Source organism: Setaria viridis, chromosome 6, assembly GCF_005286985.2.
Source record: "Setaria viridis chromosome 6, Setaria_viridis_v4.0, whole genome shotgun sequence".
In the NCBI taxonomy this organism is placed as follows: Eukaryota; Viridiplantae; Streptophyta; class Magnoliopsida; order Poales; family Poaceae; genus Setaria; species Setaria viridis.
Window position 1 is genome coordinate 7,371,231 of NC_048268.2, and position 24,546 is coordinate 7,395,776.

The 24,546-nt window shown below is 48.9% G+C and overlaps 2 protein-coding genes across 3 annotated transcripts; both read right to left on the reverse strand.

Annotated features, from left to right (window-relative positions):
* On the reverse strand, nucleotides 1-3,494 carry LOC117861605 (lysine histidine transporter 2). Of its 2 annotated transcripts, XM_034745178.2 has the most exons (8): nucleotides 3,332-3,491; nucleotides 2,971-3,173; nucleotides 2,413-2,796; nucleotides 1,882-2,275; nucleotides 1,067-1,172; nucleotides 872-963; nucleotides 671-739; nucleotides 1-544 (listed from the first exon to the last, which is right to left on the reverse strand). In XM_034745178.2, the coding sequence occupies exons 1-8, from the start codon at nucleotides 3,371-3,373 to the stop codon at nucleotides 431-433; spliced, it is 1,404 nt and encodes a 467-aa protein (XP_034601069.1). In that variant the 5' UTR covers nucleotides 3,374-3,491; the 3' UTR covers nucleotides 1-430. The 2 variants fall into 2 exon arrangements, 1 of the variants encoding a protein (XP_034601069.1); XR_011898619.1 differs by lacking the exons at nucleotides 1-544; nucleotides 671-739 and adding an exon at nucleotides 1,280-1,706 and having other exon boundaries at nucleotides 931-963; nucleotides 3,332-3,494.
* Nucleotides 3,495-4,578: 1,084 nt separating this feature from the next.
* LOC117861604 (lysine histidine transporter 2) lies at nucleotides 4,579-7,365 on the reverse strand. Its single transcript, XM_034745177.2, has 8 exons — nucleotides 7,208-7,365; nucleotides 6,893-7,101; nucleotides 6,390-6,776; nucleotides 5,858-6,257; nucleotides 5,513-5,618; nucleotides 5,330-5,421; nucleotides 5,119-5,187; nucleotides 4,579-5,013 (listed from the first exon to the last, which is right to left on the reverse strand). The coding sequence occupies exons 1-8, from the start codon at nucleotides 7,247-7,249 to the stop codon at nucleotides 4,876-4,878; spliced, it is 1,443 nt and encodes a 480-aa protein (XP_034601068.1). The 5' UTR covers nucleotides 7,250-7,365; the 3' UTR covers nucleotides 4,579-4,875.
* Between the last annotated feature and the right edge of the window lie 17,181 nt (nucleotides 7,366-24,546).

The window sequence follows — 24,546 nt, forward strand, 5'->3', positions numbered from 1 at the left end:
TAAACACAATGAACTATATATGGATGAAGGAAATACAAACCACCAACATTTTTTCTCCCTTACACACAAATACACCAACTTTTCCCTAAAATATTGACAAACATGACATATACATGCATATATGATAACTCAAAACCGTCTTGTGGTTAGTCACATAATTAATGGAATTGTGAAATGTATGTCATGGATCATCATCAGCTAGAATCTTGAATTGGATATGTGACATTCCCATATCTTTTGGCATGGCAAGTTCAAATTAGGTGTTGGTAATCGGTTCGCAAAGGATCCGACTAACTTCACTGCCTAGTGTGATTTTCTTTTGTCGTGGAAAAAACAAAATGGAATTTCACAAAACCTGTTTTAGCTGATGATGGTCCGAGGCATATGTCTGAGGGTCTGTTAACTATGGCTTGGGTTTGTGTTGAATTAATCATTTCTGGGGGTAATCTTGGTAGAATTTGTACGTCTTGATTTTCAAAATGATCTGACGGAGTCCTCCAATTGGTGATAGTACCATCAGCAGCACTCCGATAACAATACACGCCTGGAGAACATGTAGAGCATAGAGGAAAATGATATTTGCGTTAAAAAATGGAGAAAAAGGGAAAGCCTAAACATAAACATTTTAATGAAGAGAAAAACCAAAATAGTATGTATAGTTCAGTCTTACCCAGTTGGTGAACCATGAGAGGCTGAACCTTTTGGGTTTGTAGACTGTGAGCCACATGATGCAAGGAAGCTGGCAGAAATAAGTTTGATTTTGTCAGCTCTAATTAAATTCTTGACCTGATTATATATATTGATGAATAATAGTCATTACTAGAAGAATGTAGCAGAAACAAAATGTGAAAATGGATCAGTAGGGGCTTACGAAATAAGTTGTCGGTGCAAAGGCGAATCCACCGAAGAAACTGAGCAATTCATTGAAGAAGGGGAAGGTGATGGCTACGAACATCGTGAACGCTGCACATGTTGCATCTCATTAGTCTTGTTTGTCCAGTGTGATTGGTGAGCAGGCCTTCATATCAGACTAGACTGAAGAGTTCAGCTCAGAGTTGGGCATTACCAACATAGGCAGTCCGGGCAATCAGACGCAACATTAGGCCTGGGGGAAACCAAAACTTCCTCACCAGCACCGTTTCTAGCATGTCGAACACCGGCATTGCGTAAATCTGCAACACCAGCATTTAGTCAACAGAGATAGTGCCGATCCTTACTGCTAGAGTATATCTCAAGGATTACAATAGTTAGGATGATACGAATTGTTAGCATTACGAACCCTTTCCATCTTATCTCTAGGGGGCTTATTGCACTTTGTATCCCTTTCCATCTTATCCAAGCCTGGCAAACACGGTGCAGTTCCTCAACCTTGACGGTTTTGATTGCATGAACTTTGGTAGCAATCCTTTCCATCAACGACAACCTCAATACATTATCATCTTCCTTGGTGCATTCTTGCTTGATGCATCCTCATTTTCATGGTGTTTTCTTGCGCTTGTGGCTACACGTGCATGCAACTACCTGGACTACAACTACCCTAGCTCCGGCTAAATGAACCATGGCTTCCCCAACCATGTTTCCACCATGCCTCGCTCTGTACTACCTCTACTTTGCATGGGCAACTTGTCGGCTTCCTCTATAGCCATCACATCAGAGGAGGTTTTATTTTTGCGGTGGTGTGTGTGGGGGGTGGGGAGTTTGTAAGTCTTCTACATGGCAGAGAGTTGTTAGAGTTTGTTTTGGGAATAACAGCAACAAAAATATAACAAGAACATATACTCGTTCTCAAGGCTCAATACAATCGTCATTCAACGCATTATCTAGCACTCTCATTTATACTTATCGCTAATTAATAAGATGTGTGAAGACATGTGTATGTACCTGGTAACCGCCAAGGAGATGGACAACGACCATCATGTTTGCGAGGGCAATGAGCCACTTTGGTTTGTTGAGGGTTATGAGGATGTTATCATTGACTTGGTTGCCAAAGGCCCAGTAACCAATGAGCGAGGCGGGGAAGTAGCATATCGCGACGATGATGTAGGCGACGACAACACCCTTCCACATGGGCTTCTTAGACGGCTTCCCCGGTGTCGATGGAATGGTCGCCTGGATCTCTAGCACCACGTTGTGCCCCGCGTACGCGAAGGCCACATCACCAAGTGCACCGAAGAAGCCGAACACCTTCCCTGGTGTCGTTGTCGCACGAAGGTGGTAGTCCACCTCCGCCGACTTCCCCTTGGCTGCTGACGCGATCCATGCGATCGTCGAGTAACTGCCACATGAGTATTTGTATCACCGATCATTCAAGCTATATATAATATAGTCATGTAGCTTTCAGAAATTTGCCGGACAAGCTACAGTAGTTACTGGACTAGCTGAGGAAAAGAAGGGCATCAAGTGAAACCGTACCAAAGCGACATGACAGCGGCAGCGAGGGAGACGCCAGAGATGGAGTGGAAGTTGGGGAGCTGGGAGAGCACCAAGTGGGCGGAGGCGAAGATCATGATGAAATACGTGAGCTTGATGTGCTTGCAGTCGGGGCAGACCACGTCGTGGAACTTCTGCAGGGACTGGCCGCCGGTGACCATGTACACGATGTTCAAGCCCACCTCCACCACCAGCTGCTGCGGCACGACGATCCAGAGCCCCAGCTTCTCGCCGAAGGCGTGCTGCCCCAGCTCGTGGTACCGGTCGAACCGCTTGCCCGGCACCATCTCGTGCATCTCCACCATCTGCCACAAGGTGTACAGCGTGATGATCCATGACAGGATCAGCACCGTGATGCCAGCCTCCCTGAGAATCGTGATCGACCGGGAGATTGAAAGAAAAGAACCAACAAAAATGTGTTCATGAGAAATATCACAGATGACTGAACTGATGAGCATGTTATGGCGATCGCCATGGAAGACGGGCAGATGTTTTTTTTTAAAAAAAAATTAATGAGGAAGATGGTTTAATGGTACGGACCAGCCGAGCTCGGACATTGCGTAGGGAAGGCTTAGCACGCCGGCGCCGACCATGGCGGTGACATTGTGGAAGGCGGCGTACCACCACTTGGCGTTCCTCCTGGCGTTGATCGGAAGCCAGTCATCGATGGACTTCTCCTGCGCTCTCCAGCGGCCTTCCTGAGAGTCTGTGCGGCCTTTGGGCGCAAGAGCGAGGCTGGCAAACTGCAGAGAGTTCGATTGGTCATCACAGACAAGCAAATCTCGACCTAATTTTATCGTCTTTAATTTCTCCCACAAATCTTTGTAATAAGGATATTTGCTTTAATTTTTAACAATCTAAATTCGACATGACTTCCAAATCCAAGCTAGATATGACGCACCTTGTCTGGAGAATATTCGTTGTCGACTTGTTGAATCTCCATGGCCGGCCGGCGGGAGCTCCTCAGCTCGACGATGGATGGCACTGAGCCTTCATTCAGCAATGGAGAAGGATCAGAGCAGAGGCGGCAGAGAAGTCGTCTTCTATAGAGCGCAAGCGAAAGGGAGGTGACAGCCTGGCAGGTGATTCAAGATTAGCTGATGCGTTTGTGGAGGGCGACCCGTGGATAGGAGTCAACTCGGGCGACGTGGCTCTATGCTAGGCGTCCGATCCCCATCGGATGGCCCGGCTGACAGCGGCCGTGGCTATCATAAATGATAGCCATGGCTACCATTATCAGGTGGTCAGTTTAATTATCTTTTGTTTGAATCTAGTACTTCGAGCAGCACTACGTTTTACTTTCTTTTGACATGTTTTCTAGAGCTTAAACGCAAATACGATTAGAATATAGAAAAAAAACATATAGGACAAGAATTTGTGCGGTTGAGTTCGCGACGATTTGCATTGGTCAGACGTAACGTTTGCACCCCGGAGAATCATAACATGATCATGCAATGCCTGCTGGTGAAAGCGACCTGACTATTTTAACTCGTTTTTTTTTTTACTTCTTCATTCAAGTTGCTTGTAGTTCAACTGGATGAGATGGTGACAGTTTGTTTTAATTTGATCAGATCCAGAGTACGTTTGCGTGAGAATTTGCAACGAGACTTCCTGTCGCTGACAATTCTGCACCAACCCTCGTTGACTTGACTCTCGCTGATAATATTGTTAACTAACTCCAAAATTCCATTACCCTTTTTAAACCATCTTATGAAAATGAAGTGTTCTGCTCTCATAGTCACAAATAGTTCACTTGACCGGTTGGTCTATAACACCCATTTTTAAAAATACAACGTCGAAGACAAGCTAATTAATTAAAAGAAAAAAAATAGTTTGTCCTAAACGTCATGTATATTAAAAAAAGAGGGAATAATTTATAACCCAACATATGGACCAGAACACATGGTGAGAATTCCACTGGTTGTGTTTTTTTCCACGAAATTTACAGTTTGATTGACAAATTTTGGACCTTTTTCCCCTTCGTCTGTCATTGTTTATCTTGCTTGGAACGATGATCAGCTATTCTGCTACCTGACAAACCTACCGTAATATTGTTATAAACGGACCACGTTGCTGATCAAAACGTAGGCGGAAATTAAAGGCAAGGCCTGGCCAGTTGTGCTCCCATAGAGCCATGAAAAAAGGAAGGAGGCAACAAACCAATGACATATTTGTGTGTATGATAACTCAAAACTATCTCGTGGTTCAAGACATCAACAGAACCACGGATGTCACGGATGATCATGTGCTCGAACGAGCCCTGAATTTGACCATCATTAGTGATACTACCACAATTTTTTTGGCACGGCAGAAAACTCACGCATTGGGCGCTGTCGGTTCCACATAAGCAAGAGCAAACTACACTGCATAATGTCAATTTTCCTTGTCATGCCAAAATAATTTTTTTTTGGAATTCTATGTTACAAAATTCAGAACTTGTTTTAGCTAACGATGGCCTGAGATATGCTGAGCGTCTGGCTGGTAGTCTTGGTAGAATTTGTATGTCTTGACTTTCAGAATGATCTGCCGGAGGCCTCCAATCGGTGCCAGTATCATCAGCGGCACTCCAATAAAAATGCACGTCTGAAGAACATGTAGAACACAGAGAAAAAGGAAAAGGTTAAACAGACTAGCAGAGACATTCTACTGAAGAAAGAAAACTAGTTTGGCTTGTTAGTTCAATCTTACCCAGTTGGCGAACCATGACAGGCTGAACCTTTTGGGCTTGCAGATTATGAGCCAGATGATGCAGGGAAGCTGGCCATAGCAAGTACGATTTGGTCAGTTCAGATGTTAAAATTCTGAACGTGATTATATATGACAGCCATTGCAAAGAACTATTGCACATTATGTAGAAGAAATTTTTTTGGGTAAATGGATCTAAATCACAGGAGCTTACGAAATAAGTTGTTGGTGCGTAGGCGAATCCACCGAAGAAACTGAGCAATTCACTGAAGAAGGGGAAGGTCATGGCTATGAACATTGTGAACGCTGCACAAGTTGCATCTCAATATCAGTCTTGTAGTCCTCAGTAGATTGGTGAGAAGACCTTCAGAGTTTTCAGTTCAGACTGAGGCATTACCAACATAGACAGTCCGGGCAATCAGACGGAGCCTCAGGTTTGGAGTGAACCAAAACTTCTTCACCAGCACCGTCTCTATCATGTCGAATACCGGCATTGCATAGACCTGCGCCACCAACCACACTCAGTACAGAGCTACTCCCTCCATCCCAAATTATAGGTGTTTTAAACTTTTCTAGGTACTAGATTTTGCTATGCATCTAGAAAAATCTATGTATCTAGAAAGTCAAAACGACCTACAATTTGAAACGGAGGGAGTAGTTCTGATTCTGACCTTACCGCGCACAGTCCAGAGGTGATAGTACTATATAGCACTGATATACATGTACATATGTATGTATGTACCTGGTAGCTGCCAACAACATGGACGACGACCATCATGTTGGCGAGGGCGATGAGCCACTTTGGTTTGTTTAAGGTGATGAGGATGTTCTCATCAACTTGGTTGCCAAAGGCCCAATATCCGACGAGCGCAACGGGAAAGTAGCATGCGGCGATGATGATGTAGGCGACGACAACACCCTTCCACATGGGCTTCTTGGATGGCTTGTCCGGTGTCGACGGGATGGTGGCCTGGATCTCAAGCACAACGTTGTGCCCCGCATATGTGAACGCAACATCCCCCAGTCCCCCCAAGAAGTCGAACACCTTCCCGGGTGTCGTCGTCGCACGCAGGTTGTAGTCCACCTCTGCTGAATTTTTCTTGTGATGATCTGCTGACGCGATCCACGCAATTGCCGAGTAACTGCCACAGGTAGTGTCCAAGAAGTCAGTGATCTTATTTCGATCAATTACTCATATAGATTTAGTTCTGGGAATTTTTGCCGGATATGCTACAGTACAATGGGGGTGAAAGACTGAAAGTGTGAAATTGTACCTGACTGACATGACGGCCGCGACGAGGGAGATGCTGGAGATGGAGTGGAAGTTTGGGAGCTGGGAGAGCACGAACTGGACGGAAGCGAAGATCATGATGAAATAGGGGAGCTTGATGCTCTTGCACCTGTCATGGCAGACCATGTCGTGGAACTTCTTCAGGGACTGGCCGCCGGTGACCATGTACACGATGTTCAGGCCCACCTCCACCACCAGCTGCTGCGGCACCACGATCCAGAGGCCCAGCTTCTCGCCGAACGCGTACTGCCCGAGCTCGTGGTACCGGTCGAAACGCTTCCCCGGCACCATCTCGTGCATCTCCACCATTTGCCACAGCGTGTACACCGTGATGATCCATGACAGGACCAGCACCGTGATGCCAACTCCCCTGCGAACAAGGTGGAAAAAAGAAAGACGAACCAATAAACTTATATTCATGAGAAACTCTATCTTCACAGATGGCTGAACTTGATTTCCATGGAAGATTGTACTCATGGCACGGACCAGCCGAGCTCGGACATGGCGAAGGGAAGGCTAAGCACGCCGGCGCCGACCATGGCGGTGACATTGTGGAAAGCGGCGTACCACCACTTGGCGTTCCTCCTCGAGTTGATCGCACGCCAGTCCTCAACGACCGGCTTCTCCGGCGGGCTCCACCGGCCTTCCTGCGAGTCCGTACGGCCGTTGCTGGGTGCAAGAGCAAGGCTGGCAAGCTGCAGAGTTTGATTCATGCATGAACACAGGCACAAGCAACAAAAAGGGTGCTGATATGGCCGGAAAATAAAACATGGTAGGAAATTGAAGCGAAGATGGCCGTGCCTTGGCCGGAGAGTAGTCGTCGTCGAGATGTTGCATCTCCATGGCCGCCGGCTGGAGTGCCTTGATCGACCTCGACTATGGATGGATGGCACTGAGCTTTCAGCAATGGGGAAGGAGCAGAGGTGGCAGAGAATGCCGGCTCGTCTTCTTTATAGAGCTCATGAAATGAGTCAAGCTCCAGCTCAGCTGCTGCGTTCGCCGATGACGACCCGGGACCGGGGTCCGGGGAACCAGCTTGGGCGTCCTGCGTGGCGCCATGGCAAGCGTCCGATCGCCATCAGACGGCTTGGGTGAGAGCGGCTATCATTATCAGGCGGTCAATTTCACCTTTTGTTTGAATTTAGGCAGTTGCAATTCTTGCTGTTTTTTCTACTTGCTATCAGGTGATGGAGCTTTCATGTATCAGTAAAATTTAGAAATAGGACTAGAAATTTGTGTGGTTCAGTGCGAGCTGATCTGGTTAGAGGTTACCTTGTACCCTGAAAAGTCATACACGTCTTATTCACGAAATACGCGTCAGTATGTGCCCCGGTGCGGTGCTTCTTCAACAGTGAGACTATGCCCGTCAACAATGAGACGTCGATGGTGACCTATCAATCTTAATTCATATTTGCTGGTCCATCCTCTCAGAACTATTCATAGGGACAGGATGTGCCTACACATGTTCATAGAGGTGCGCGCACTCCACGTCTCGTTAGAAAAGTCTTATGCGTGCCACAGATCCTTTTCAGTTTTGATCTTTTGTAACTTAAAATTCCGATTTTCTTGCTGCTGAAAGCGACCTGGTCTTAGTCTAGTTTCCTAGCACCTTCAATTGTTCAACCTTGTCATTCAGCTGAATGGAACAGTGACAGCTGATTTGTATATCGCCAGCTAATTTGCAAGGGGACTTTCGGTTGCAGGTATATATGGTCCGGGCTTAGCTTGCATTGCTCCAATCATGGACGACTTGGACTCTCATTTCTCCTCATCTTGCAATTGTCTTGTAAGAATTGTTAACAATGACGACGACTGGACTGCCTGCAGCTACCTAACTTATACCTCATGCAATTAATCCCTTTCATGCGTCGACCACGCAGGTCTTCATAAACGGTGGGAGGGAGTCTGGTTCTATTAACCATTTTCCACGAAAATGACACGTTTGATTCGTAAAATTTTGGACTTAATTTTCACCCCTGATCAGATTTTAACAGTGCCAATCAGCTTCATTACCCTAGCATAACTTTGATGTAAAACTGGTCATCTGTGTAGGAGACGAGCATACGCGTGTGGTGGTGTGAACATGGTGCGTGTTGACTGTGTGACATCTTTAATATACTTCTCTAAGAACAAACTGGCCACAAGGGGATAGAAATAACTATGGACCAGCCTGTTGAGCCCCCTAATGGACGTTGTGTTGACACTAGGCGCACGAACGTGTACCGCCAGCCCGGTCATGGGCGACTGGATGTTGACAATCATGGATATCAAATGCCTTTCTTCTCGCGAAACATAATACAAATACAGACGATCTCACGTACATGGATGTATGCATACTCATCCCTATGAGCACAAGCATACAAATCCTATCCTTAATTATGAGTACCTTTGAGAGTATGAACCGATATATCTTAAGATTAATTAACTCACCTTAGGCGCCTTACTAAGTTACTATTGATGGATACTCGGCTATCATTGAGAGAATAGTTAGTCAAAGATGTGAGCACCTATTGTAAGTCAATCGATTTGAACCAAGTGGATAGGACTACAAGGAACCTAACCAACTGAGCTGCACCTGTTTCACATCAGATGCCTTCTTTGCATGAAACCCTCAGATGAACTGTAACATCCCGCTTTTTAGAGCATTTAAAAATATGAAATTTTTAAAATTTTTCTTTAAATTAAACACACACTCTTTTCCCGAACATTCAAAACTCTCTTTACAAACAAATCATGGATAAATTATGAGCATATGTGCTGCACTTGATTGCTTTAGGAATTCCTTGACAATCTTTTCTCTCAATCAATAAACCTTTAAAATCCCTAGAATTAATATTTGAATTTGAATATTAATCCTACTCAAATCCTATTCAAATCTTCAATCTTATCTATATCAAAACCCCTGACCACCACACCCTTGAGATCTCTAAAATCTTAGGAAAATAACCCTTCCAAAATAATTCCTAAACTAAAAATCTAAGAATTAATATTCAAATCTAATTTGAATATTAATTCAAACCTCTAGAAGATTAACACCTTATCCAAACATTTCCCAATCTCAAACCCCACCAAAAAGCCTCAAATTTATGTTCAATTAAAGCCCTCACTTCAAACCCCCTTCAAATTCTAAAAACTCTTCTAAACAAATGGAAATCCCTCCTAAACACTCGCGGGCCGCCAACCTAACATCTACCCTACTCCGGCTTCCAGCCCGGCCTCTTCCGCTCCTCTCCGCACTCGCTGGGCCAGCCTCTTCGGCCCAACACACACCACAGCCCAGCAGGCCGACCACAGCCCAGTTCGCCTTGCAGCCCACTTTGCCCGCTCGGCCCAGCTTGGCCGGCCTGCCCCGCTCGACGCGCTGCACCGCCGTCGCTCCGGCCAGCGAGGAGGAATTTCCCATGCCGCCGCTGCACTGCGCTACCGCGGGAAAAAAATCACGCGCCGCTGCCGCTCCGACCAAGACTTTGCCATGCCGTACGCCACCAGATCCACCTTCCCGCTCCGTCGTCCTCCATCGCGAGCTGCCATCCTTTGCCATGCTGCCGCCGGCGCCATGCTATTTTTACTGCGCCGCCGCGCCCTTTCTACCGCGCCAGATGCCGCCGCAGGTACACCTCCTCCTCCCTTCCCTTATCCTCCAGCACAAGCTCACGAACGCCACCTCAACCTGCGCCACTGTTCCCCGCCACGCCACTATTCCCTTCTACTATTTCTGGCCGGCACAGTACCTCCCCCCTCTCCTTGCTTCGCCTGTTACCTGTAATCCTATAAGTCAAATAAGCTGGCCCGTGTTGAGGCTGAGCGAGTCTGTTGGAGCCCAGTGCACGGATGCATGTAGAGCGTGTCTTCAGGAGCTGCGTGGCATGGATGCTGGACATGGGATGGCACGGCCAAAAGGAGCAGCACGCCATGCTTGTAGGGCAACACGCTGCCACAATCAGGAAGTTTGTTTGGTGTTTTGTTTTCCTTTATATTCAAGTAAGCAATACAGACTACGCGACTGGTTATAGCAGCACAAAACTCTCTTGCGTTCGTGTGTTCGTGAGTGTCACTGTGTGATCACCGGCGACGGGAGCTCACCGAGATTTACAACATCACCTCTACGGAAACCGCTGTCTTCATGTCCTCCCTGACGCGATGTGGCAGCCTCTTGCTCTCTCCCGGTGACTATAAAAGGCGCCCACCCCCTCCTTGGCACACCACAGTCCACTGAGCCAAGCTTGAGCTCCTGGTCCTCAGCGGCCACACAGCTCCTTTCTCCCCCACAACCCCTCAAATGAACTCCCCTCGAGCTCCTCTTCCTATCCGTGCCCTCCACTTGAGGCGTAAAGGGTCGGGGCACCACCCCTCGAGCTCTAGCCACCCCCTACCTCCTCCCATGGCAGCTTGGGAGGGAGGTTGAAGAAGGCCGGGGTGCCGTTACCCCGGCGCCGTTTCCGTCCGCCCCTCTTTCTCTTTTCTTTAGCTGACAGGAGGGCTCGACCATGACGCCGTCCCCCGCCCGTCTAACCCCTCGATCCCACCTCTCATGCACCTGGTCCATTAGACCAAGGGCACACCTCGCGCCGGTCCACGGAGTCCACAGCTGTGGTGCACAACACAGTGCACCAGCCCCCACCTCCGTCAACCGCTACAAAACTACTAGGTGCACCCAGTAACTACACCCCAAATCCTACTTAGAGCACTTCCCCTATTCCAAAAATTCCCCAAAAATTCCCAAAAATACTACATAATATCCTAAGCCTATCCATGCCTTTCTTTTCCATTTTTCATCTCATATGAGCCCAATTCTATGTTTTTACAAAGATCTTAGAGTCCCAACCTTTTTAGAAAGATGCCGCACCGCCTCCGCCTGCCGCCGTGCCCTATCCCCTAGGTGTCAGGCCAGGTCGAAGTCAAGTGCACCGTGCGGCCTCTAGCCAGCCACTTTACCTGCATCGTTAACAGCATCTAGCCAGCTGTTCCTCGCTACCCTATTGTCGCGGCTAACCCCTACTGCTGCCGCACATCTGCCGGAACTTGTCAGAGCTCCACCCGCCATAGGGTAGGGCCCCGGGATAAAACCGAGCTCATTATGCAAGTTTCCTGGCCCCGAAGTACATTCACATCACCTAGCCCCCACATCATACCTAGAATCCATTTCGAAACCCAGCTGTTATGCTGCCCAATCCAAATCTCATATATCAACCAAACCTAGCCATTATAATGCCCAACCAAAACCCTAAACCTTAACTTTAAGCCATAGTGCCGCCCATCCAAAACCTCAAATTATCTTCCAAACCCAGCCGTTATGCTGCCAAATTCAACCACATATATCAACCCAATCTAGCCTTTATGCCGCCCAACTAGAAAACCCCAAATATCATCCAAATCCTAGCCGAAATGCTGCCCAATTAAAACCCTAGATATCATTAAAATCTAGCCGTTATGCTACTCGTCTAGAACTAGGAAACCCATTAGTAAATTTACTAAAAATTCTTTTAAAAATCCATTCCTAATTCTCTTAGAAATTCAACAATTCTATCCATTAATTATTTAGAAACTTATTTCTAAGTAATTAATAAATCATTCAATTCATTAATTATTTAGAAACCTATTTCTAAATAATGAATTATTCTTCTTATTCGGGAATTATTCATTAGATATCGGATAATTTCCAAATCCTCTAATGTCTATTCTCTTTAATTAAACTAAATATTGATTACTAGAATTGTTTGCATGCTTGTGTGAGCTGAGGATGCGACCAAGACCTGACCGGAAGCCAACAATCCAGAAAATGTGAAGCCGAAGGTTCGGCCGTCAAGAAGACGTGTAGAAGAGCTAGCCTGACCAGGCTCTTACATGAAGCTGAGGATCCAGAAGGCAAGAAGCCGAGGCCCTGGTCAACCTAGGAAACGTCGATGAAGGCAAGTCCTAGCACCCACCCCTTGATCACATTTTTATCCTATATTTACATACATATTAAAATTTACCAAGATAACAATTTGACTTGCATCTTCTTAAAAAACCTATAGGAGCAACCCACATGTGTTTTCTTTCTTAGCTTGAATTGAAGCCATTTCTAGCTAGAAATCCTATTAATGACCCCGGTCACGCCAAGATCGATGATTGAGCGCCATTTAGAAATAGAATTCCTTAGGAATATCACAATCATTATGTTTTTATGGAAAATCCTAGAATGTGTGCTAAAGAGCTAGAAACCCCTAATGATAGAACATGGGAATAAGGGGGTAGCCTCATTGGAGGATTTTGTCCTAATTCTTACTTCGGTCATATAAGGGTTAGTTTGTGGGAAAGTCTTTGTAGTGATATGTACATCCATACGTGCCAAAAAGGTATAGCCTTCGGGAGTGCCTAATCATGTGAGGCCTTGATTCACACCCTACCAGCAGAACCTAGTAAACCATCCCAAGGGGCTATGGTGGGCAACAGGTATGCTGGAGCAGGACCTTCGCAGAGTCCCAAGTCTAGTTGGCATGGGTCATAGGTTGAGGTCAAGGGACCTGGTGGCATTGTATGCCACATTATGATGCATCTGTTTTTCCCGGGATAGTGTCCTTGTGTAGACGTAGTATGGCCCCCTATTTAGACTGCAACCATACTTGTGGATGAAGCTAGGGAATGTTGTCTAGAGATAGATACTAGTGGGTACGGGTCTCGTAGGTTAGTACCGCCTGAAGATGAGGCATGGGCTGATCGAACGTACGGGTAAAGTGTACACCTTTGCACAGAGTCATAAATCGATCTGGATAGTCGAGGCTCACGGTTACGAGCCCACATAGTTAAAGCTCCCGTTGATTAGCATCATAAATTGAGTGTGGTAAGATAGGCCTGTCGGGGATAGATCTCTAATACCCGCAAAGAGGGAAGAAGGCAGAATTCCCCTGTTGTTGGATTTAGTAGCCCGACAGTCCACTAGGGGGTTACTCAAGTGGTAGATTTATAGGTAGGAAGAATTGCGAGACTAAGAACTCGAAGGTAATCACAAGAACACGAAGGTTTAGATAGGTTCGGACCTCTGGAGAGTAATACCCTACATCCTGTGTTTTGCTGGATTGTATTGCTGGTATGGCATGCGAAAGTTGGGATGGGATGCCCTCGGGATGACCTAGGGTTACAATTCGGTTTGAATCTAATCCTAGTCGGTTGTTACATGGAAAGTAATCTGAGTTGGATTACAACAAGTATCCCGCAATATCCGGGCTGATTTGCAACGCTTGGACTCCTTGACTTGCGCTCCAAGTATCTTCACGTCCTTAGCCCACATATTTTGGTCGGGCGGGCTCACTTGCTAGGGCCGACCAGTATCCTGGTTGGTGGGGACCCATGGGGTACCTATATCCCTCAAGCCCATGAGCGATGTGTAGGCGAACAGGAACCTGAGGAGATCACAACGAAGCTTGGAATATGGTCGGTTGAAGCTGCGATGGCGTCATAGTGATGGAGAGGCTGCACATGCTCAAAAAGAAGAAAATTAGAGCGAATGCAGAGCCATACGCGCAGAGCGAAGTTGAGCACCGAGCTGATGGATATCGAGCATCCAGTAGATCGAAGTGAAGGACATGGAGGGTGTCGCAAGACGCACTCCATATGGAGTAGCCCTCGAGCATTGAAGCAATTAGTATAATTGATCCAATGGTCAAAAACAAAAAGAAAATTGATCCCAGAAGCAGGTCCTGTTGCCCAAGCACAAGGATAGGTGAAGCCACGGAGGCATGCCAACCTGAAATAGGTGCTCAACCCCTTAGTACGAGGACTGGCGAAGCCACAGAGGCACGCCGACTTGAGATAGGCACCCAGCCCCCGAGTACGAGGACTGGTGGAGCCGTGGGGGCATACGAACCTGAAATAGGCACCCAGCCACCAAATATGAGGACTGGCGAAGCCATGGAGGCTCGCCGCCCTAAAATAGGCACCCAGCCCCCGAGTACGAGGACTAGCGGAGCCACAGAGGCACGCCGACCCAAAGTAGGTGCCCAGCCCGCGAGCATGAGCGTGAGGACTGGCGGAGCCACGGAGGCACACCGACCTGAAATAGGCGCCCAGCCCCCGAGTCTGAGGACTGGCAGAGCCACAGAGGCACACCGACTTGAAGTAGGCGCCCAGCCCCCGAGCGCAAGGACTGGCAGAGCTGTAGAGGCGCGCTGACCTGAAATAGGCACCAACCCCCGAGCGTGAGCGCGAGGACTGATGGAGCCACGGAGGCACGCCGACCTGAAGTAGGCACCCAGCCCTCGAGCATGAGCGTGAGGACTGGCGGAGCCACGGAGGCACGCCGTGAAAAATATAACGGAAAACCCGCAGACTCCTTCTAGCGCGTGCGCTGCAATAACGGAAAACCCACAGATTTCATCGCTAGGGTTACGCTGTTAGTGTCTTCAAGAGCCTAAGGGGCGCGGTTCCATTTTGATTTCCATTTGCCACACTTGCATCGCTGCCAACATAGTCCACATAGCACACCTCCATCACACCCGTGAACCCTAGACCGCGCCGTTGTACTTTCCAATCTGCTTGCACGTATTCCTCCGCCGTCACCCAAGTCAGCCACCGCGCCGTCGTATGCGAATTAAGAGCCTCGCAGTTATTAGATCAAAATCACAAGGGATAGAAACTGAGGAGATGGCCCAAGCACAGGCACCAGATCCATCCTCAGTCTGGGTAAAGTCCGTGATGACGGAGGAGCGCATCCAAGCGCTCGTCGACTGGGGTCTCCTAGGACCCAAGGCGCTGCTCAAATGGAAGGTGACCGCCGGGCAGGAATTCCCCAGTGAGGACAAGATGGAGACGGTGGTCTTCGCATCCCTCTTTGAGTATGGATTTGGGATCCCTTGTGGGGACTTCTTCCGCGGATCGAGCTAGTACACTTGAACCCCAACTCATTCTTGATATCACAGTTTTTATCCATCTTTGTGAGGTGTAATTGGGCATTCCCCTCCATTTCGATCTATGGAAATATCTATATCAATTGAAGACTGCATCGACCAAGGGGAAGCCACGAGTGATCGGGGGATGTGGATTTTCGCTGTGGCCAAAGAGGGTGCAGGAGTACTTCGACCTCAAGTTGAAGGAATGCAACAAGGGCTGGCACAAGGAGTGGTTTAATGTCATCAATCAGAAGCTCGAGCTCCCGCCATGTATCGGATATGCCCAGTTACTATACTCGAGTGGTCGAACCAGCCAATCTCGGAGGAGATGGTGCAGGTGAAGCAGCTCTTGGAGGAAATCGCACACCTGAAAAGGCGTGGGCTCACAGCCGGGGCTGTGAGCATCAACTTTTGTTAGAGGTTAACGCAGCCAATCAAGAACAGGGTCCATCTGGCATATGAATACACAGGACCACTGGATCCAACCCAAGAGGCGTAGTGAAAGGTAGCCAAAGAAGAAGTCGCCAACCGGGTATGCAAGTTCTTTGGTGGTGTCATCAAGAAGAAGTGCTGCCCGAAAGCATATTACTTGAAGAGGCTGGTCAACCTGGTATGATCTTAACTACATGGATTTGGCATTCCCGTTTTGCTTTTGTGTTGTCTCTGACTAATCTTGTTGATTGACCAGAGCCGTGAGTTTAAGTTCTTTTGCCTAGCGCCACTTCCTGGAGGGGCCAAGAAACAACGACCCAAGGTTCGCCTGACCACCGAGTCCAACTAGCCGCATGCTGCCCTTGATTGGGAGTCGGACTTCTCCATTGGGTCGAATGAGGATATGTCAGATGAGGTCGGCCGAGCCGAGGACTCTGCACTAGTTGGACGCCAAACGCGACAGACCGTGATCCCGCCTCCAAATCTCAGAAGCCGAGCAGCAAGAGGAAGAAGCAGCTGGTAAGAAAGAGAAGGCTGCCCCGAGCACAGCCTCCACGGGCAGGTCGGCCAGCGAAGCGGACGAGGAGTCGAACAACCGAGCCTAGTTATCAAGAAGAAGAAGGCCAAGCTCCTTGAGATGACTGTGGCCGATACGGAGCGGATCAAGGAGACGCTGAAGGCAAAGATCCGCGGGAGGCTGAGCGGACATGTGTTGTCGCCACCACCATCCTTGCGTCCCAAGTTCCGTGTGAAGCAGAGCACCATGTAAGTGCAATCTGGTTATATTATCTATCTTGTGGTTCTTTTTCTACCTTTCTTGCTTATGTTGCCTGTCACGCCGACGATACAGGAAGGCCGTGCTAGATGATGAATCCGATACGCAGCTGACTATCGGCTCATCCCATGTCGAAGGGGCAAGCAGTCGCATCCCTAAGCAGTCTTCACCTCCGGAGGCCGGGGGAGGGGGGAGGGGGATCAAGATAGTCATGCTAGAGCAAAAGCTATACCAAATCCGGTGCTGCAACAACACGTAGTTGGGGATATTGCTTTTTTGAGTGCAGTTGCTGAGAACGCTACTGTGGTCAGCTCTAGGGCCGAGCAGGTGTCTGGTGAGAGAGCTGGAGCCGAGCCTCGCCTAGAAGAGTTGCCCAGGGATGATTTGCTGCCGGAGAGGTCCACCGGGGATGCTAGCGTGGATATGTGAGGGGGAGATGATCCTGATACCCTGGACTTCCCCAGGAATAACCTTGCTGGGGACGTGGCGGAGGACAAAAAAGATCTTACCATGCTACGATAGTCATCCTCGAGGATTTCCAAGTTATTATTTGTAAGTATGCCGACCAACCTAGAGAACCTATATATTAAATCCCGTTTCTTTGCAGTGCTCTGATTATAGAGTGTAAATAGAATCTGGCCGCGCGTGCTCATAAGAGGGTAGACGCGACTCAGCAAGTTGAGGAGTATCGCCTCAAGGCACAACAACTTGAGGCCGACCTCAAGAAGGCCAAAGAGGACGCCGCGGAGAACCTCAGGCAAAAAGACCTGGAGCATGCCGAGTAGAAACAGACCCTTGCTGCACAGTTGAATGCTATGTTGTGCCGACCTATCAACTCGGTTCTGTTCTTGAAGTCTTGGTGTTGATGTGTGCTGGTTCGAATGAGCAGATGCCGGAGCGAGGGAGCAGAGGCTAAAGCAAGACCTCAAAGAATGCGAGGCTGCAAATGCTTGTCTGCAGCAAGAGCACGACGTGGCGGTTCACTGTGAGTATGCTGTGTCATAGAAGCTGGCTTACGAGGCCAGCTTGCACAAAGATACTGATCGCTGCTTAGAAGCTGCACTACAAAGTCTTCAGAATGACCAATTGGTGATTGCAGGGCTGGAGGTAGAGCTAGAAGATCTGCATAGGGTGGTTAGCTATGTGATGGACATGGCCCAACCGGAAGCCGACCCAACCGCGCTGATGCCACTTCTCGATCGCCTTAAGAGCATGCCTGGTCGGCTGAAGGAGTTGCTGAAGGACACTAAAGTGGAGTGCATCAAGAATGTCTTGGCAGTGTTAAAGACGCACCTCCCATGGATTCCATTAGAGCGTGCTGGTGCAGGGGTCGTGTTGGACTTCGACGTAGAGAAGCTTCCAAAACTACCTGAGCAATTTAATGGTGTAGCAGAAAATATCGTTAAGGAGATGGAGCTGTAAAATAAAACTTGTAGTGTATCAAACTGTATGATAAGATAAGTGATGTAATTGATTTAATGTATGTGGAAAAAAAAGGCTCCATCCCTTCCTTGGTGTATACGATGGAGCAGCGTGTAGCTAAGGCTTTTAGGCACTAAGCGCCCAGCCTTGCCTGACCAACATTCTGCTGAGAATAGATCTCGAGCTTGTAGAAGGGGTGAACGCAAGGTTGTTTGAGTTTCGCGAGCTAGGACATTGACTACTCGAGTTAGTCGTATTGCCTTGAGAGGGGGAGGAGGAGGATGAGAGACCCAGAGGTCGGTGCCTAGGGGAAGCCCCAAGCTTGAAGGTGAGTGGACTGTCGAACAGGTCAAACAACCCCGAGCATTAGGAACAACTTGGGCAAGGGAGTAGAAGGAAGTAGGTATGCAAAGAACCTTGGAGGTTTTATTTATTCAATAAAAAGGGAAAAAAGAATACATAGATTTTAAGCCCTAAGGGTAGAAGCACTGCAGGTGTTCGATGTTCCACGGATTGGGGATGCCTGACCAGTCTAGCCCATTGGAGTTGATAGGTGCCTGGCTGGATGACTTCTTCGATGATGAAGGGGCCGTCCCGGGGGGCTGCCAACTTATGCATGTCCTTGGTGGACAGGATCCGGTGAAGCACCAAATCACCAACGTTGAAGGAGCATTCTTTAACATTCTGATCATGGTAGCACCGTATTTGTTGCTCGTTGCGTGCATGCTGGATGAGAGCTGCCACTCGGTGCTCCTCGAGGCTGTCAATGTCGACTCGCCTTCCTCGTAGTACTAGATGCATGGGGTGCCAAAGGCTACGTTAGACAGCAGGATGCCCTTTGAGCTGTACACCATGAAGAAAGGAGTGTAGCTGGTAGCTTAGCTTTTCTGGGTCTGTAGGCCCTAGATGACTTGGGGTAGCTCGCGTAGCCACTTGGTGGCGTACTTGGACGCGTCATCAAAGATGTGACACTTGAGGGATTGGAGAACCATCCCATTCGCACGTTCAACCTGTCCGTTGCAGTGCGGGTGCGCTAATGAGGAGTAGGACACATTGATGAGGTTGTCCTAGAAAAAGTCCGAGAACTCGGAGCTTGTGAACTGCTTGCCAAGGTTGGTGATGATCTTGTTTGGAACTCCAAGGTGGTGTGTGATCTCCTCCATGAACTGGGCAGCTTTAGCTGACTCAATGCTGGTGACAACCTTAACCTCAATCTATTTGGTGAATTTGTCAACAACCACAAAGATATGAGTGTAGCCGCTCGGGGCGGTCTTGAAGGGTCTGACCATATCCAGGCCCCAGCATGTGAAAGGCCAGGATGGTGCGCAGGGCTTGGGCTGGTAGGTGTTATTGCTTGGAGAAGAACTGACACCCTTTACACCTTTGGACAAGCTCCATTACATCGGCTACCATTGTTGGCCAATACAAGCTAGAACAAAATGCCTTGCCGACCAAAGTGCTTGAAGCGGCGTGGTTTTCGCATGTGCCTATGTGGATCTCGTGAAGGAGGTCAATGCCCTCGCTGCGCAAAATGCACCTCATCAATATGCCTGTGGATGCGGCCTTTTTGTAGAGCTTCTTCCCAATGACGACGTAGTTTGCACAGTGCCTTGCTAGTTTCTCGTGTTCTATCTTGCCCACTGGCACCAGCTGCACAGTGATCAGGGCTATGAATGGAGCATGCCAGTCTTCTTCTTCCTCAATCATCATGATGTTAGTAGGAGTTGGGTCAGCTGGAGCTGGAGTGCCAGCGTCATCCTGGTCCGGGTCTAGAATCTTGATGTAAGGTTTCCAGAGATCTTGTACAAAAACACTGACCGGGACTTGTGCACACTTGGAGCCGAGCTTGGACAGGACATCGGCGGTGACGTTATGCTCCCTGGGGACATGGTGGAACTCGAGACCATCAAAGTGTGCTCAAGTTTGTAGATTTCCGCACAGTAAGCATCCATGGTTTCCTTAGTGCAGTCTCAGTTCTTGTTGACCTACTCTATGATGACCTTGGAGTCGCCGTACGCAAGGATGCGCTTGATCCTAGAGAGACATCAATGCGGAGGCTGTGGATGATTGCCTCATACTCGGAGCTATTGTTGGTGACCTTGTAGTGGATCTGGAGGACGTATTTGAGCTTCTCGCTTTTGGGGGATATGAAGAGGATCCCCGTGTTGGCTCCTTCGAGTTGAGGGGGCTATCAAAGTACATTGTCTAGTGTTCCAGCCTCTTCATGGAGGGCGGCTTCTGGATCTTTGTCCACTAGGCCACGAAGTTGGCTAGGATCTACCACTTGATCGCATAACGTGGGTAGAAATTGAGGTCGAACTCACCGAGCTCCACGGACCACTTGACAACTCGGCCGTTGACATCCCTATTGCTGTGGATTTCGTCGATTGGGTACGAGGATACTACCGAGATCTTGTACGCCTTGAAATAATGATGCAACTTTCTAGACAAGATCAGGATTGCATAGAGCAATTTCTGAACCTATGTGTAATGAACTTTAGAGTCGCGGAGGACCTCGCTAACATAGTACACCGGTTGTTGCACCATGTGTGCATGGCCGGGCTCTTCTCGTTCCGCAACTAGCACAGTGCTGACATCGTGCGTCATTGCAGAGATGTAGAGTTGTAGCATTTCTTGATCAGCTAGGGCCGTCATGACGGAAGGAGTGGTAAGGAAGGCTTTGAGTTCTTTGAGTGCATTGCTAGCTTCATCATCCCACTCGAAGAAGCGGTTCACGTACTCTCGGAGAGTTTCATTCTTTCGCTGGCGGACTTGCCCAAGATTCTCTGTGTTTCCAGGTTACATGTAGGTAGCCTGGTAGTTCTGGGTGAAATCCCTAGTGAGCTGACCCCAGGTGTTGATGCTACTTGGTGGGAGGTTCTCTAGCCATAGGAGGGGCGGGACCCATCGCCACCGGGAAGTAGGCGGCCATCTGGTCGTAGGTGCCATTGGAGGCTTTTACCGTGGTGCTGTACTTGTTGAGCCATATAGTGGGGTTAGAGCAGCCATCGTACTTTTCGTTGATAGTCGGCTTGAAGTTGTATCCTGAGAAGTGAAGGTGGCGAAATCATCAATCGCCATGTCATCGTCATCCTAGAAGTTGTATTTGACAGGTGGTGCCCTAGGGCGTCCATCGTTGTTGCGCTTGGGTGGGACATAGGCATCTTCAGGGGCATCGTACATGCGGTCGTAGTCGGCACGGCGACACATTTCGTCTCCTTGGTGTCAGCGGTCCTCCCATTCCGTGTCGCGGTCTAGCCTGCCAGGAGCGCCATAGTCGCGGTCATACTCAGCATAGTGGTGGAGCTTGGCCTCTTCCCGCTCTTGGTGGCGGTTGTTGAGGTTAGCGCGGAGGTCGCAACAGTTGCGTAACTGTTCGCGGAGGTCATGTTGCCAATCTTGTCTGCATGGTTCTCACCATCACCTCTCCTGCCATGACGGTGGTTGTCGTGGTTGTCGAGCTCATGGGCGTTGTTGGCGGGTTGTTACCGTGGTCGCCTCAGTGGTGACTAGATCTACTATGAGCAGATTGGCTTCGAGAGTGCCTGGTAGATGTGGACCGGGAGTGTGTTGAACAGCTTTGGGCCAGCTCTTCGATGTGGGTTTTGGCGACGCGTATACGTGCCTGGATCTGTCGGAGTGGCTCCAAGTCTGGAAGGTTTTCCATGTCAGCAAAGGCAGCCTCCAGGTTAGCCTAGGGTGTGGTGAAGATGTTGTGGCTAGCCTTCTCGAGGTCAGCTTGTAGATTGTGGGTGTGCATAGGGCACCTGCATCTGCCCAGGGCATCATCCTATGTGGCGTTGTCACCATCGTTGGCGTGCGATGGGTCAGCGTTGGCGGTGGGCGGTGGTCAGCGCTGGTCGCCGGCTGCCTCGGCTCCCATGTTAGTAGCAGGTTGTTGGTGTTGCGAGGTGTCGGCTTGCTCCCGTTGGCGTCGTACTGCATAGTCTCAGTTCTTGGCGTTGCGGCCTTCTTCCTGAGAAGAGGTTTCACCATCCACAGGTGGATCATCGGCGAAGACCATGAAGGCTTCGCGATCTGGCATGGTGGAGTTGCTCTCGACATCATCTCCATAAGGGTACGGAGTCAGGACGATACGGGGGATATGGAACTTGCCACAGTCCGGAAACTGGGCGGGTCCAGGTGGGCCTTTAGATCGAATCTGAAGAGACTGTGCGAGTTTCACGGAAAACACGGCAGTCGAGTTTCTTAGACCAAAGGGGGTGCGGGAAGGACCCTGTGTCGACCTTGTTGGGCATAGCACCGACTCAGAGAGGTTGATGTCGGGCATACTCCCCAGGCCCACGAGTAGGCCTTGGACGGCCCACTAAGGGACGTACTCGGACAAGATCAGAACAAGGATAGGCGTATCCTTCTCGGACTAGTCTTGTATGTTTATGGAAAACTACTCGGGCCAATACCGAGTAGAACTCTGTAATAGTACCCGACTAGGACTTAGACTTGTAACCCTGCCCCCCTGCGTATATAAGGCCGGGCAGGGACCCCCCTCAGGACAACTCCAATTCATCAATCCTCAAGACCAGAACATACATCAATACAAACCAACACACAGGACGTAGGGTATTACGCGATCTAGCGGCCCGAACCTGTCTAAATCGTGTTCCTTGCGTCACCGTTGATTCCTTGATTCTCGACGACCCTTACCGCATAAAAGAACACATAGGGTACCCCCTAGGCGGGTTGCCGGTCTAAAACACCGACAGTTGATGCACTCGGCAATGGTGTTGCTGATGTGATCTAGCCCTGCGATCATGTCGAAGGGCGTGGGTGGGTGGGTTCCCACGAGGATGTGTGGGACCCTCTCTGAGAGAGATTGCCAACCTACTGGGCAAGCGGTGTGATGATCCTCGAGTGGAGGTCTTGTTCTGCTGCTGCAGATCTGACGGACACCGAGCTGGCGATGAACACTGAGCTAGCAATGGACGCCGAGTCGACGAAAGAAGCGGCGGAATCGGAATCCGCCGGTATGGCCCTGAAGCGAAGTTGGATTGGGTTGGCAAGGATGTCCTTCATGCTCTCGGGGAAGATGACATCAGGGCGAGATGCCATCAAGCTCGTTGGGGAGGATCTCACAATCGTCCCTACCTGGCGCGTCTGCCAAGGGGTTACCCAAGTGGTAGATTTGTAGGTAGGGAGGATTGGGAGACCAAGAACTCAAAGGTAATCACAAGAACATGAAGATTTAGATAGATTCGGACCTCCAGAGAGTAATACCCTACATCCTGTGTTTTGCTAGATTGTATTGCTGGTATGGTATGCGAGGAGTGGGATGGGATGCCCTCGGGAGACGCCCTTGGCCGCCTTATATAGGCCGACGATGTAGGTTACAAGTTGGTTTGAATATAATCCTAGTCAGTTGTTACATGGAAAGCAATCTGAGTCGAATTACAACAAGTATCCAGCAATATCCGGGCTGATTTGAATCGCCCGGCCTCCTTGACTTGCGCTCCAAGTATCTTCACATCCTTGGCCTGCACGTTCTAGTCGGGTAGACCCACTTGCTAGGGCCAGCCAGTATCTTGGTCAGTGGGGATCCATGGGTTACATCCCTCACCTGTAATTCTACTAGGACTCATACCATGTAATCCTACTAGGACTCCTTCTTGTAACCGACTAGTAATCCCGCCCCTGGAGTATATAAAGGAGGCTAGGAATCCCTAGATTGGTAGGTGAAGACCTCATGGAACCACCACAGAGGACCAAATCCTCAATACCAAACAACACCCAAGCGCAAGGCGCAATATACAACACCCCAAATAGGATGTAGGGTATTACGCTACTTTGGCGGCCCAAACGTGTATAAATCTATGTCTTGTGTCCTCACTTTTATCTTCGAGTTCCAGGTCCGGCGATCCACCACCAACCAATCTACTACCTCGGGATACCCCTTGGTAGGTTGACGGGTATAAAACACCAACATCTAGCACGCCAGGTAGGGGTGATCGTCGAGATCATCACAAGCTTGACGAACCTCATTATCAAAATCAATCTATTCCACATCATGGTGTGGTTGTTGTTAGGCAATGACTAATCAAGAACTTGTTGTGTCTCTGCGTCAAGATCCAAGATATAGGCAATGACTAATCAACAACTTGTCGTGTCTCTACGTCAAGATCCAAGATAGAGTTCAAGACTGAATTGATTTCTTGTGTTGCACCAGACGATCAAGATTGTTGTCGTGGGAGCATAGGAGATCAAGGCTGCTGCATATGGCTCGTAGATCAAAGAGGAGGTAGTTGGATTCGACTTCAAGATGCTCTCCATCGCCAACCTGCTATCGGATTAGAGCAAGCAACAACTATTGTTAACCGGCATTGGAGTCCGAAGTCGAGTTGCACTCGTTTGTCGAACCAATCTACAAAAAGTACACACGCAGCTGTTGTCCAAGAGAAGGATGAGCTACCAGCTTCTTGCGTGCGGATCGAGGCAGGGTAGAGTCACGCTCTGTTCGTGAGAAGCAAATATGGTGGATCATTGCAAATGCACATGAAAGGCCACCATAAAACTACAAGATGTTCACCTAACGTACGCAGAAGATGTATGCGAGCACTTCTATACTGACGTCTAGCCACATCAACTCCCTGACGACTACTTTGACTACTCGTCTCAACTAGAAAACTAGT

Excerpts from the sequence above, each read along its gene's own strand:
- LOC117861605 (XM_034745178.2), bottom strand. The coding sequence starts at position 3,373 with ATGGAGATTCAACAAGTCGACAACGAATATTCTCCAGACAAG. Across the intron at positions 3,174-3,331 it reads ACGAATATTCTCCAGACAAG|TTTGCCAGCCTCGCTCTTGC; the intron begins GTGCGTCATATC and ends AACTCTCTGCAG. Across the intron at positions 2,276-2,412 it reads GCCGCTGTCATGTCGCTTTG|TTACTCGACGATCGCATGGA; the intron begins GTACGGTTTCAC and ends CTCATGTGGCAG.
- LOC117861604 (XM_034745177.2), bottom strand. The coding sequence starts at position 7,249 with ATGGAGATGCAACATCTCGACGACGACTACTCTCCGGCCAAG. Across the intron at positions 6,777-6,892 it reads GCCATGTCCGAGCTCGGCTG|GGGAGTTGGCATCACGGTGC; the intron begins GTCCGTGCCATG and ends CCTTGTTCGCAG. Across the intron at positions 6,258-6,389 it reads GCGGCCGTCATGTCAGTCAG|TTACTCGGCAATTGCGTGGA; the intron begins GTACAATTTCAC and ends TACCTGTGGCAG.